At 46.0% G+C, this 13,988-nt stretch overlaps 1 protein-coding gene across 2 annotated transcripts in view; it reads left to right on the forward strand.

The window, feature by feature from the left end:
* LOC135903080 (uncharacterized) overlaps positions 1-9,169 on the forward strand; it is a 47,443-nt gene extending 38,274 nt beyond the window's left edge. For both annotated transcript variants that reach the window (XM_065433449.2, XM_065433450.1), the window contains exons 10-11: positions 6,700-6,722; positions 8,765-9,169. In XM_065433449.2, coding sequence (XP_065289521.1) covers positions 6,700-6,722; positions 8,765-8,952 — 211 coding nt within the window. In that variant the 3' untranslated portion in view covers positions 8,953-9,169. The remainder of the gene's footprint in view (positions 1-6,699; positions 6,723-8,764) is intronic.
* The last annotated feature ends 4,819 nt before the right edge of the window (positions 9,170-13,988 follow it).

Raw genomic sequence — 13,988 nt, forward strand, 5'->3', positions numbered from 1 at the left:
TGTTTTGCTCCGTGTAAGCTTCGGGGGCAAACAGAATTTACCGTCTGGGTCAATCATACGTAGACGTCTGTGAATGTTATCAGAGTGGGCTCTGTAAGCCTTTGTAAGGTCCTGCATGAGTGCCTTGATCATGGAGTTGGTGTCAGGTCGCGAGCAGGCAATCCGTACTTCATCACAGGAAGGGGAGGCCGATCTTGCCTCACTGTCAGCGAGTTCATTACCGAAAACACCACAATGGCTAGGCACCCATTGAAAGGTGATCACGTGGCCACTTAACTCGGCACTGTGATAAAGTTCGACGATTTCCAGCACGAGCAGATAGTATGGTCCTTTGTTTAAAAAGTATTTTAGCGCCTGTAGCGCTGATTTGGCATCGCACAATATTGTCCATTTATGGGGTGTCTGCGTTCTCATAAAACGGACAGCCTCCCGTATTCCCGCAAGTTCCGCTGCCGTAGATGTCGATTTGTGGTCTAATCGAAATCGTTGAGTAATTCCAAGTTGTGGGATGACAAATGCGGCCGTTGTGGCAGATGGCGTGACCGAACCATCGGTATATACTTCTAGAGTCCCACTATATAAAGTAAATATATGGGGGACAGGGTGAGCTGCTTCAAGCCAATGGAGGAAACGTGAGATTTCTTCCTAATTCCGGGTATCTGAAGCCTCACTAGTGGTCTTGGCAATGTCCATGGAGGTGTCGCGGGGATGTCGGTTACCTGGAATCTTGCAGGTACAATGCTTGCGTGACATGCAATAGCTTTAGAAAAAGCACAGTCAAGGTTGATGCTTGGAAGCGTTGACAGTGGATGGCGTGAGTGTCTGGTTAGCAGGCGAAGATAGGTTCGCACAGGTTCACAAGACCTGTATATGTCGATAGGACAAGCCCGTGCTTCCGCTATTGTGCCCTTAGTTGACGTGCAGCGTGGCAAGCCAAGACATATCCGTAGTGCTTGAGCCTGAAGGCTCTCCAACGTGCGTATACAAGATGACCCCATGTTAGATAACACAGGCATGCTGTAGCGTATGTAGCCCACAAAAAGTTCCTGGTACACTTGGAGCAAACTTCGCTCAGAGGGGCCCCATCTCAGTCCTGATATTACACGAAGAACGTGTATGAAGTTGGTCAGTTTAGCCCTAAGCGCAGTAACATGTTTGGTCCAAGAAAGACTGCGGTCTATTATCACGCCAAGAAATCTGTGGTGGGTGACTAAAGGGAGCGCCGTTCCGTCGACAACGATTGGATAATTTGACATCGATTTGCGCGTAAATGCCATGACTGTACACTTAGTAGCTGAGAGTTGCAGGCCTCTACGGCGCAAGTACTTCGCCGTTATGGTAACCGCACGTTGAAGCCTTGCACACACTTGTGGACGTGTGACCCCAGATGACCAAATACAGATATCATCCGCGTACGTACTGATACGCGCTGTTTCAGGTAGCTCGTCTGCAAGGCCCACCAGTATCATATTGAACAATACTGGGCTAAGGACACCACCCTGCGGAACACCCCTGCGAACTTCATGTCTATCAGTCTCGCCATCCGAAGTGGACATGAAAATGGTGCGGCCACTGAGGTAACTCTGCAGCCACGCATACATCCGGCCACCAACACCAATATCCTCAAGCGCCTGAAGAATCGAATGGTGGAAGACGTTGTCGTAGGCACTTTTGATGTCCAGAAATATTGCGCATACCAGACGACGGCGTCTCTTTTCCTGTTGAACAGAAGATACTAGGTCGATCACACCGTCAATGGATGATCGGCCTCTTCTGAATCCATTGATGAAATCAGGAAGTCCACCACTTTTCTCGAGTAGCCATTCCAGTCTGCTCAGTACCATTCGCTCCATCACTTTACCGACAGAGCTTGCCAAGGCTATTGGTCGATAATGTCAGAGATCCTGCGGGCATTTCCCAGGTTTTAGCAAAGCCACAAGACGACTGCACTTCCAGTGATTAGGCACAGTTCCTGTGTCCCACGTAGAGTTGTAGAGCGCCAGGAGAAATTCTCGAGCTTCTACTCCAAGATGACAAATCGCGGAGTATGTAATTCCGTCCGGTCCTGGACAAGTTGATCGGCGGGAAGAAGATATCGCAGCGTCGAGCTCGTGCATGGTAAAAGGCGCGTCCAGACGGTGATCATTAGATGACGGGAAAGTCAGTCGTGAATGGGTTGGTATATCGTTCGAGGAGCTCACGAGTAATTTGCAAAAGTCATCGGCGACCTCAACCTCACGCCGGCCTTGCCGTATGGCCACAGCACTGAACGGGTGAAGCTGTTGTGGAGGCGAGCGAAGGCTTCGTACAATTTGCCAAATTCTAGATAGAGGTTTTCTCGTATCCAGAGAGCCACAGAATGATCTCCAGCGTTGTTTGTCAAGCTTGTCAAGGTGGCGCAGGACATGACGCTGAGCCCGGCGTGATGCAGTGACGTCTAATGGTGATTTGGTCCTTCTGTATTTTCGTTCTGCTCGACGCCGTATCGCGCGAAGTCGCTCGTACTGGTCATCAATAGATGATCTAGGTGAAGGTGCACTGAGGTGTTTTGTTGTGTCACGCAAAGTTGCCGCGATGACATCTTCAATATTGGATGGTGCTTGGATGGCTTGACATGCGGTGGTCACAGATTCTCGAAATGCTGGCCAATCGATAGAACGCACAGTGTGCGGAGCTGGGGGATGTAACCATTTCAACTGAACATATGTTGGTAGATGGTCACTTCCATGGGTGTCGAGATCAGTACACCATCGTGTAGCAGACAGCAGGCTTTTTGAAACGAACGCAATGTCAAGACAACTGCTGTAGTAAGAGCCTCGAAGGTATGTTGGCGAGCCATCATTGATCACCATCAAGCCTTGACTAAGCATGAAGTCAGCCAAGTCTCTACCGCGGGCGTTCGTCGAAGCAGAGCCCCACATGGGATGGTGGACATTGAAGTCACCGATGACTTCTTGGGGACCCGGACAAGCTTTCAGTATGGACAGCAAATATGAACAGTCTATGCTCGATGTTGGGGGTATATACCCGCCAATTATTGAGAGTGTGCGGCGCTTGTACTTCAGCGTTATGCAAACGTACTCGTTGGAAGCGTGTGCAGGAATGTCTTTACGAAGGCACGTTAAATTCCGACGAACAAAAGTGAGCACTTTGCTTAAATTGTGATCATTCCTTGACCACAGAGGCACATATCCAGATACGCGTAGTAAAGATGTCATGTTTGGTTCACATATTACAGCCACGGGAAACTGGTATTTGTACATCCACTGCCGAAAGTCTGCGAGGCGGCCTCGTAGGCCTCTGGCATTCTACTGCATTATTGCAGATCTTCGTAATTGGTTTTCAAAAGAGAGCGCCATGATGCCTTATTGTAGAGCCGTGAGGAGCGGTTCCAAAGCATCTAGAACATACAGCGCGGTCTTAGCAACCGGCGTCTGAAGTCCGCAGAGAAGTGAACGCATCGTAGTTATCAGCTGTTTCAGCATACTTTGTACATTTTCATTTTCTGTTTTATCGTTCTCAACCACCCTTGCAGACACATCACCCGGCGCATTTAAGCCTGTTTGTATGGGTGGGAGCGACGGCCAGTCAATGTCAGAGTCGGTCGGCGGAAGCGTCGTTTTAGGCAGCGCATGTGTTCCACGTGCTGCTGCCGAAGAAGGCACGTCGGGCCCGCATCTTGATCGCAGAAGCAAACTTGGCAAGCGAGGAGTTTGCCATGCGGTCGATGGTCCATCTGTATGAGAAGTACTCTTATCTTGCTGTCGTCTGTGTCGCGATCGACGTCTGCGGCGGCGTATCGATGTAGCAGCCTGTCTGTGAGTGGAGTTGTCCCGCACCATCTTTCGAAGCACTGACATTTCGTCCTTGATTTTCTGGCAGTCCTTTGATGTCGCTTCATGTGGACCGGCGCAGTTAGGACATTTTAGGGCAGTAGCATCGCAGCTATCATTTTGATGGGCCCCTCCACACCGTTGGCAGGTTACGCCGCCCTTGCAAGCTGCGCTTACGTGTCCTATTTTGAAACACTTCCGACACTGCACCAGTTTTGGCACGTAAGGGCGCACACGGTGTCTTACGTATCCTACTTTTACGTAGTCAGGTAATGCTTCAGAGTCAAAAACTATTTTAATACACCGGGATTGACCGAAGCGGTGAATCTGCACTATTTGTGCGGTGGAATTCAGAAGCCGCTGGAGGTCAGTGTCTGCGATTTCTTTGTCCACGTCAGAAATAACGCCAGTCGAAGTTCCTTTTCCATACGCAAACAAGGAGCGCACTGGGATGTTTCCTAGTAGTGTGGCAGCCTTTAGCGTATCCAGAATTGACTTGTTGTTCACGTCCACCGAAAGGATGTTCCTCCGTGCGTTAATTCTGATCTCGCTGACTTGGCCTGGCGCAATTCGCTCAAAGTACTCTGTTAAACTCTGCCTGTTCAAGGTATTCAGATCGTCGGTAGCTGTGGTAGGGACGTAAGCAACAGTGAATGATTGCTTACCGCTGTCCTGCCTGGGCAACGATTCACTGTCTGTTGATGTCCTCCTGAGTTTTCTCTTCAAACGGCGACCCATGGCAAGTGTGAAATCGTTGTCCGAGTCCATTTCTTCAACCGTTGAGCTGTCGGAAGATTCAAGGGCGACAGTGGAAGGGCCAGTGCGGTCCCTTTTCTTCGATGCAGCCAGTGGTGGACGACCAGGGTCAAACGCTTGGTTGGGATTCCTATCCCCCATCCTGGAGGATGACGTTGTGCCCTTTGCACAGTCTCTGATGTTGAAAAACGTCCGAGACACAGGAAAATGAAGAGACCACAGCTATAGGCGTTCTTCTTCCGAGGCACTTCTTCTTCCTCTAGGGCAACAAACTATTGCGGAAAACGTACTTCCAATATTTCGCATGTCTCCGATGTTGCAAATAGGAGAAAGCGCTGCAAATTTCGGTGCAGACATACATTTTGTGTTGCCGCAATAACTCCATTTTTACGGATCTGTCTGATCATAAGTAACATCTGTACAAGTTTGGAACAGGGCAGGCTGGGAAATTCATTTAGAGTTAAATAGGGTTAGCTGCTGTGGTTAAAGACTGCGCGCCACACACGGCTATAAGATTTTTCGTACTGAATGTATCTGAACTTGCTTTTGCTATCTTGAGGCCAAAGACGGGTGCATAAGACGGGTTTTCTTTCACTAACAAGCTGATTAAAATACTTGAAGGCGTTCAGAGAAAGGCACTCAGATACATTTTTAAATACCATAGGCTAGCAGACTCACCGACAGAACTGCTCAAACAAGCCGGAATGCTAACCCTCGAAAACAGAGCAAAATTAGCGCGCCTTAAAACCATTTACAAACTTGTAAATAATCAATTAAATCTGGATACCTCACGATACATAACGAAATCTCAAACGAGGAAAACACGTCATCCCCCCCACACACTAAACGAGTATTCACTCCGTACTGACACTTACAGGTATTCATTCTTTCCACATACTATACGCGATTGGAACGCTTTGAACGTGGGCTCTGTTAATAGTTAATCACTAATTACTTTTATCACGCATGTTGAAAATGATCTACTTGCATCTGAGTAATTATTTTTGTTTACTGTCCGTATCACTTTGTTACTACCTTTGTTTTGCATTTTAACACAATTATCTGTCCAACCCAAATCTTGCAGCGTGAACCTAATTATATATTTTTCCTCCTGCTGATGTATAAGTTTATTCTGTGTATTAATGTGTATTTCTAAACCGTTATCATTGCCATGTTTGCATGTCAGTGTACTTTTTTGAATGCCCTTTCTGTTACGATCCTTGACGGGATTGACAGTATTGCATAAATAAATATATATAACTCACTTTTCCGACCACAATTACATAGCGGTAACGGCCTTCAGTATTAAAAGTCCATCACTTGCTATGCAGTAGAAAAACGCCATCGCCAGTGAACACAACTGTGAAAACGGAAGACACCGATGAATACAAAACTGCTTGCCATCCAAAACTTACAGAAACATTCCTCTGTAAGATACAGCTGGTGGGCCCAGTGAACCTAATTCAGTAACTGTATAGCGTGGCTGCTATCCGCCTTCGTCAGTATATCATGTCGGGTAGAGACGCTCATCGCATTAGTGTTAAACATGATCCTACACATGCGTGAAAGATCACGCTTTTTATAGCATAACCAATTCAGCCAAGCTTCAGTTAGTAGCGCGTTGATTATGTTGTGTGTTTCACAACGCACAACACAACGTTTCACATCAGCAGCATTGCACGCTCGCTATGAAGCATACCTTTCGTTGCAATTCTATATCTAGGCTGAAGGCACGGTGCGTGACCGTTGGCGCTCGTATTCGCACCGGAATCCTCTGCCATGCTAAGCTCTATTGTAAAACCCTGAAGTCAAAAATATCACAGGAATAGTGAAAGGTAAAAGCGGTTTTTTAGCTCTGACTATGAGCAATGTCGACCAGACGAGTTCTCGTCGAAAACTTGGTATCAAAGGAGAAGCCACCTAACAATGCATTAGTCATATATTGTACTTTACCCTATAAGAAAGCATCTGAGCCTATTGAGAGAGTGTAATACGCTTAACTAAGGAACACTGTCTAATAAACTTGTGATCAATTTCGGAATTAGCGTACATAACCGATCTAAAATAAAAATAACCACTGATGTAAAACTACGTTTTTTTTTATTTTCAGGGACTCAGTTGAAGAGCGCTATGGTAAGTATACTTCTATCTAAAAAATAAAGACACAGTTTCGTCCCAAAGGCGAAAGCACCAATTGCGATAGCAAATTAGCAGACAGCTGTACGATGTAAGGATAGTGGTTTTATCGGCCATATAAACTTGGAGACATTAGCTTACAAACTGAATTAACGAGCAGCGTGTCAGCGCACACAAGCAAACATTAACACATCCCACTCGATGAGCATGGACACTCGCTGTCAAAGCGCTAGTGCGACCTAGCGCGGAAGCAGCAGCGAGCGAAATGAGATTCGTGCTGTCTATCGCTTCAACCCAGGAGAGGCAAGACCACAGAGCGCACAAAGGTATGAACCATCTGCAGATGCCGTTTAAGATAGGGCGTGTACGCCGGGCAAAGTACGCATGTGCGGACGAAGTCTAAGCCGACCTAATTTCCTCCTGCACTGCCACCCCGCTTTCCTCCCTATTGCGTGCGAGATTCAGCCATGATCGTCAATTCCCCTTGCGCGCTCTCGGGAAGTACGCAGTTGCTGCACAAAACCCTCCCTCCTCCCTCCCTCCTTTCCTTCCTCCCTCCCACATGCCCTCGGCCCTTTGCGGGACGGAAGAAGGCGCGTTTGCTCTCCGCTTTCCTCCTTCGCAGCGCGCCAGAATGAGCCGCAATCTTCGGCTGCCCTCGCATGCTTTCACTTTCACATATAGCATACAACATACAGCGCCCGGTGACGGCGTTATCGCCCTTGGACAATATACAGAGCATCACGGTGACGCCGACGATGACGGCGTCGGCGGAAGTCCGCCTGGAGTGTACATATAATTGCTATCGCAATTAAATACCATACTGCATATATTTGGTGCAAAATGGAAAGTTTCTAAGCCAATAGCATCTAAGGTGCGATAGTTACACATACACAACTGGTGGATATTACTAAAAGGTGGATTGGTGTTTCTTGAGGACGAAGGACGGTTCGCAATTAAGAGGCGTTCCTAACGCATTTTAAATAGGTTTTACCGGAATGGTGATCTTTCAGGATTCAACTGACTGATAAAGTAAAAAGAAATACAGGCAAGATATATCTAATGAAGACCAAAAAGGGGCTTCACTTCAACAAAAACATGTTTTGCGAGTTAGAAACAGTTGCGTATATTAGGGCGCACACAGAATAAATATGAATGCTCCTATCAGCAAAAACCATCGTAAGGAGAAGGCAGGTCGGAAGTTTTTCCCTTCTTATTTGTCCGGGAAGCGCTTGGCTAGTGTCTTTTTTCTGCTACTCTAATTAGTTCGCAGAATGATGACCATAGGCATCTTTAAGGATCACAGCTCTACAACCAGCGCAGTGAGTGAAATGTGACTAGTCGCAAATGGTTTATTAGATTAATTAAGTATAATTAGATGCTCATAACTTTGAAATACCAAGAAGGAAAAGAGAACTAGGCAGCGGGAAAAAAAAGATGAGAGTAGGCTTATCTGGTCGGCATGTCGGGTTTGCGCAAGAAGAAGCCTGTGCTCTGCGACAAGACAGATTCAGTGTTAACTGCACATATAAGCACCATAGAAAGGAAACCATGCCTCAAGGCAAGATATTTAATACGCGAAAGGAAGTTACACAAATAATTATGAAAATTTAAACATAAATAATGTGCCACCAATACGGTACAGAGGGAGCTTCAAAATTCAATAAAACTATTCGTTTAGCTTCGAAAACAGCTTATGATTGCGTCTTTCTTTGTTGTTACCATTTACAGAGCCAGTATACGCAAAGTTATTGAAGCAGTACAATCTGAAAAAATACCTTATAAATTAGAGTAGAAGGGTAATCTCGCTGCGATATGTCATCATCTTGCACTGCTGGTGCATGTGTTTTATCTCAGCTGATTACTAAAGACATTATTTCATAGAGCTCAGCCTATGTTCAGTTTCCCTGAGATTTTGACATATATAGAGAACTAAGTTGCCGTCCTCACCACATTGAAGTCTCCCATGTATACAGAGATACTTTTTGAAAACAGCTGCTTTTAATCGCTTTAATGGCGCCTGCTTATTTCTCTGGCAGATGAAGAGGAGTTCAAGCAGAGTCCTACAAAAAATGTTGAAGAAAAGCACGGAAAGTTTCTACCCTTTCTTCCATCGAAAGACCACAAGCTGAGGAGGGTAGCGCGCTCCATCTGGCAGAACAAACCTTGGGAGAAGCCGTGGAATCCACCCCCCTTCCTGCCAGGACGCTACCCTCCCCTTCAGTAAATGGTTCCTGTGTGCTGAAGACTGCGCATCCACATCGAATACAAAACAAGAGGCATTCGGACCGGGAAAGGAATGAAACCGTTTAACAGTTTTGTTTTTGTGAGAACTCCGGCCAGTGTTCACAACGGCCGCTCACCAACATACGTGGCAGACGACGACACTCAGCTGTATGAGGCAGCGAAAGAAAAATAAACGCACATGTTCCCGTCATGTAAAAGCAGTTGCGCTGCGCAGCCAATGTGTAATGCTGCAAGTCCACGCTTATATACGTGAATTGCGTCCAATCATTGCGAGTGCTGACTATGAGCGCTCTCCTCGCGCACCATGACCGGTGGCTCCGACGCCACTTCAACGAGTTCGTGAGTGTGAGCTTACATACGCGTTCGCAAAGCATTCGAAGTGTCAAAGAATTCGTGAAATAGTTGCAAAATGGTTTATTTTCAGAGCGATAGTGCTGATACTCGTGTGACTTAGATTTCAAACCTACTTTGTGGATTACGAAGGACGACAGAGTGGGATGGTTCCGGAATAATTTTCTCCTACGGCGTTGCTTTGCGTGCGCTCATAGCCGTGTAGACGTGCGTGATTGCATCCTGCATGCACCGGGATGCGTTCGCTGGGCCTCGAAATAGAATTCTAGTCCCCGTGCTCAGTAGCACAATGTCACAGCCACCGAACCCACGCGGCGTGTGTCGTGAATCGAACATAACGTTAAAAGTTCGGCAGCATGTTACACTCCTGTAACACGTGAAGGTGAAAGCCTGCTGCACGCGTGGTAATGCATTAAGGTGTGCGACCGGAGGGGTCTCACTTCTTGCAAGGCATAACGATATGAATTGAGAAGTAAACGTATGACACTGGTGGTCGACCTCCACAGCGACATATGCGAGTACCACATGCAATACCTAAAGGTTCTTTCGATCTTTGTTTCGTCTGTCTTTCTTTCCGTCGTTTTTTCTTTGTTTCTTTCCTTCTTTCGTTCGTTCTTTGTAGTTTCTTTTGTTCTTTCCTTCGTGATTTCTTTAATTCGCTCCTTCATTGTTATTCAGCTCTTGCATGTTTGCTTGTTTACGGAGGTATGAGTCATTCCGGAGGATGATATTTTCTGTGCCACTGCACAACGCGCCACTTATTCCGGGTATGTATCACGGCAATGAGTGACTTAAGACTTTCGCCTTAATATCGAAACATTTGTGCACCTGGGCAACAAGAATGCTTGAAGAACACTATAGGATGTAAAATTGAATTATTTCAAATGGCATGGTCACATACTGAGCAAAAAGCAAATGGTTTTGCAAACGCACTTCGATAATGAGTTCGCGAGCGCATACGGAGAACGAAAATAGGATTCACCATCAAGGTTCATGAGGCACCATGCACATTACACAACGACATTTAAAATAATAATTGAAATTTGTATATCCTAACGGTATAATTTACGTCAACCCATAGGTTCTGTGGCACAAAGGTTATTCACCGGTCGTGCTCGTATGCCAATTCAGCAAAGCTGGTATGTCACTGAAGTAACCAGTGAATAAATCAACCAGTATCGCCATAGGACTGACAACAGAAAGAGCACTGTGTGTGGTTTTTAACAAACATATATTGTTCGCTGGTGATGCATACACGCACAAATCCTGCAAGGGCACAAGAATTACATAAAAAATGTTTAAGTAATCCAGTGGTCACGTTGACGGTAACAGAATTAGGATTAAAAATATTCATTCAGATGCGACAGCGCCTTGTCGAACAGTTGAATAGATGGCTTGATGACACAAGAGGAACATCGCTTGAAAATCGGCAGAACTGGATGACTTCCGCTGATTCTTGAATGTCTGCGGGTCGCGATATTTTTTTGACGGTGGTTTGACCCTCAAATTCAGAGTTGAAGGTACGCGACCTACGAATAAAGCCCGCACATGGGCATGTTGCCTGAGGTGATCGCTAAAGCAACATGCTGCATACCTTGCGTATTATCGGCGACACCTCCAAGGGACGTTATAAAACAGTCCCAGAAGTGCATTAGGTCTGTGAAAGCAAGAAACGTTGGTATTAAAACACTTTTCCCGTCTAATTTAATGCATATGGTGCTTAGCTCGATTAGGGCAGAGTACTGCCAGAAGGATTGTGGCACTATGCATAAGAAACTTCAGTGACATTGTGCGCCGTTGATATTACGGAAGAGTGTTACGGAGGAGTTGTATTAGGAAGCAGCACTTAGTGAATAGCGCTTGATACCTGCGCTGAAGGAATTGTTACTTACCCTCTAATAAAATCAATTCTCGTGTGTTACGTGCCAAAACCACCATGTAATTTTAAGGCGCGCAGTAGTAGGGAACTGCGGCTTATTTTTAACTACCTGGAGTTTAACGTGCAGATAAATATAAGCACACGAACGTTATAGCATAGGCAGCATCGAAATTCGGTGACCTCGAAGTGAGCAGTGCAACGCCATTGTCACTGCTTTGCCAAATCTTGTTTCGGCTACACGGTAACAGAGGCATACCGCTTATCGTTAACAGGGGCATACCCAAGGCTGTCATCACGTAGGCGTCACGAAGGTCTTGTCCTCACGAGATCCATGTAAACTTGCAAAGAAATAACTCTTTGCGGCCGCAAGCAATTACCCAGTGTATGGTGGCTTCTAACAGGAGCAATTTCAACCATTTAGGTGCCACTAAAGAAAAAAAAGGACGCTCAGCAAAACGAACACATGTTCAGTGATAAATTTCCTTAAATATACTGATCTCTGAGGCTGTCAAGACTACTTGAGCTCTCGCCGGTAGCACTCAAAGCCAGAACTCCTCTCGCTGATGGAGACCAGGGCACGCACTGCAGCGCAGTGTTTCTCGTGCCTCGCAGTGCTTGTACTTCGCGTTTTACGTCGTTTTTACCACGAATTCCCAACTAGCCCAAGCAACCATCCTTGTACTGCAGGTCCGTGGAGTCCTCATAGTGACTGTCTTCACAAGTTCCTCTCATTTGAGGAGATTTGCTGACTGAAAGGGAAATGCGCTCATCAACGCCATCTTCGCATTCACTAAACTGACATGAATTTCATGCCTGCATGCCGAAAACTCCTCCGGGCCAACCCTGTGTGAATGCGCTAAAAACATGAAAGAGAGGCGCGTGATTGGCTGCACCAGTAGTGACACCATTGCTCTCCATCGCAGCCGAGCGCGCGCACGCCAGTTACTCGCTGGTTCCGAAATGGGTAGGTCTTGCGTCATACGTACTCCTGAGGAGCAGGCATATTTCGATCAGCGACGCCTCGAGCAGAACCCGGAACGAGCTCGTATACGCCGTGCCGGTGCTGCAGCCGGAGCACAAAAACAGGCTCGTGCAGCCGAGCGCAAACAGGAACTGCGTACCGCGGATCCGGCGGCCTACTAATCCTCCGTTTATAGGACCGTCGGGCTTCTATTCGTAGTTCTATTCGCCGCTTTTTTACACTTTTCCGCTGGTGCCAACTTTATTGCACTCATGACTGAGCTGTGGCCGTTCTGAAAACAACTTGCAACAAATGACAGGACTATTTATAGAAGTGCAAGCAACATAGCTAAAAGTTTTTCGTAGCTTCTGTATCTGGCAGTATTCGTATGAGGCACTTGTAGCGGTACTCCAGCTCAGTAAACTTATTTCCAGTTATCTTACTGTCAGTGTGGAAATCGCTGTCAGCTTGTCTGGAAAGAAAATTGCAAAGAAATTTTTGCTTTTGCTTATTCTTTGAATTCTTTAATCATGGTTGGGCTCCAGCAACCCATTTGCACCACGTGCAGAGCTCCGTGAGTTTCAAAACGCGATAGATCAATGCACAATTATTCAATTTTCATAATCATATCAGGATACTGTTATTAGAGCTATGGCTACTTCAAGTCACTTTTTTTCACTAAGGTACAAGCACTTTTCAAATTAAATTGTGTTCCCGCAAGGGTATGCAATCCAGAAAATCAAAAATGAAAGGTCAAGTTGTGTTCACTATTTGGAGGTTTAGGTAAGCTTAGGTTAGGCTACATACCACACCTAATATTAAATTCAAACTTCACAATATCAACTGAACAAGACAACAGTTTTGAAAATGCAGAAAAAAGCCACCAGCTCATGTAGAGTACGTTCGCGCTATGTACCCCAAACGAAGAAATTTACCCTAATGCTTGAACAACACACGAACGTAACGATCAATAACCTTGAGCGGCTTCTTAACACCAATAAATGACTCATACTTTGAAGAATCTCAATCTAAAGCTATCAACAAGTTGTTATGGTGTTTACTGTGTTGAGCTACTTCTGTATTCCCAAATTCCTGCTCTCTGCAAGCAAGCTCGCATAAACAATTTATCTAAACGCCACATCAGGTATCTGAACAGAGGTATGGCCTGTAGATAAAGTGGATAATGCATGACAAACATCATGAACACTCAGGTCTTAACCAGTTGACTTACTCTTGCAGCCATTAAATTATGAGATGCAGGTACGTTATATATGGAAACTGGTTTAGTGAAGATGAGGCCCGTACAGCCACGCGGGCTTCATCTTCAAAGCGATCTGCGATGTTTGCAGAGTGCGCGTAGTGCCGGTAACTTCGTAGGCGCTGTGCTTTCGATGTTTCGTTAGCCTTGAAGCGAGGGATGCGCGAAGGTCAATTCGCTCGTTCCTGCTGCCGCAATTCCTCATTGCAGCATTTCAGAGCGAGTTTCCGCCATCATCGAGTGACATTTCTTCATCTTTACCTGCGCGCGGCTGACACCGTGCTTGGTAATTTATTTAGTAAGCGAATGTTTACAAGTCTATAGGGCTGATAAAACTACTATTCTTACTACGTATAGTAAGAATAGTAGTTATCAATTAGTTATCTACTAATTCGCTACCCCAATCGATGCTTCGCCTTTCGAGCGAAACGGCGAATTTTTTTTCTTTCAAGACGGGCACGACCGTTACAGTGCGGCATGCTCGCATTCACAGTTCACACAGTGTGGAGCGTTCTTAAAGTTTCAGAGGCATGGTCAGTTCGGCAGTTCTGGGAACCGTGGCCAAAA

This window comes from Dermacentor albipictus, chromosome 1 (assembly GCF_038994185.2).
Source record: "Dermacentor albipictus isolate Rhodes 1998 colony chromosome 1, USDA_Dalb.pri_finalv2, whole genome shotgun sequence".
In the NCBI taxonomy this organism is placed as follows: Eukaryota; Metazoa; Arthropoda; class Arachnida; order Ixodida; family Ixodidae; genus Dermacentor; species Dermacentor albipictus.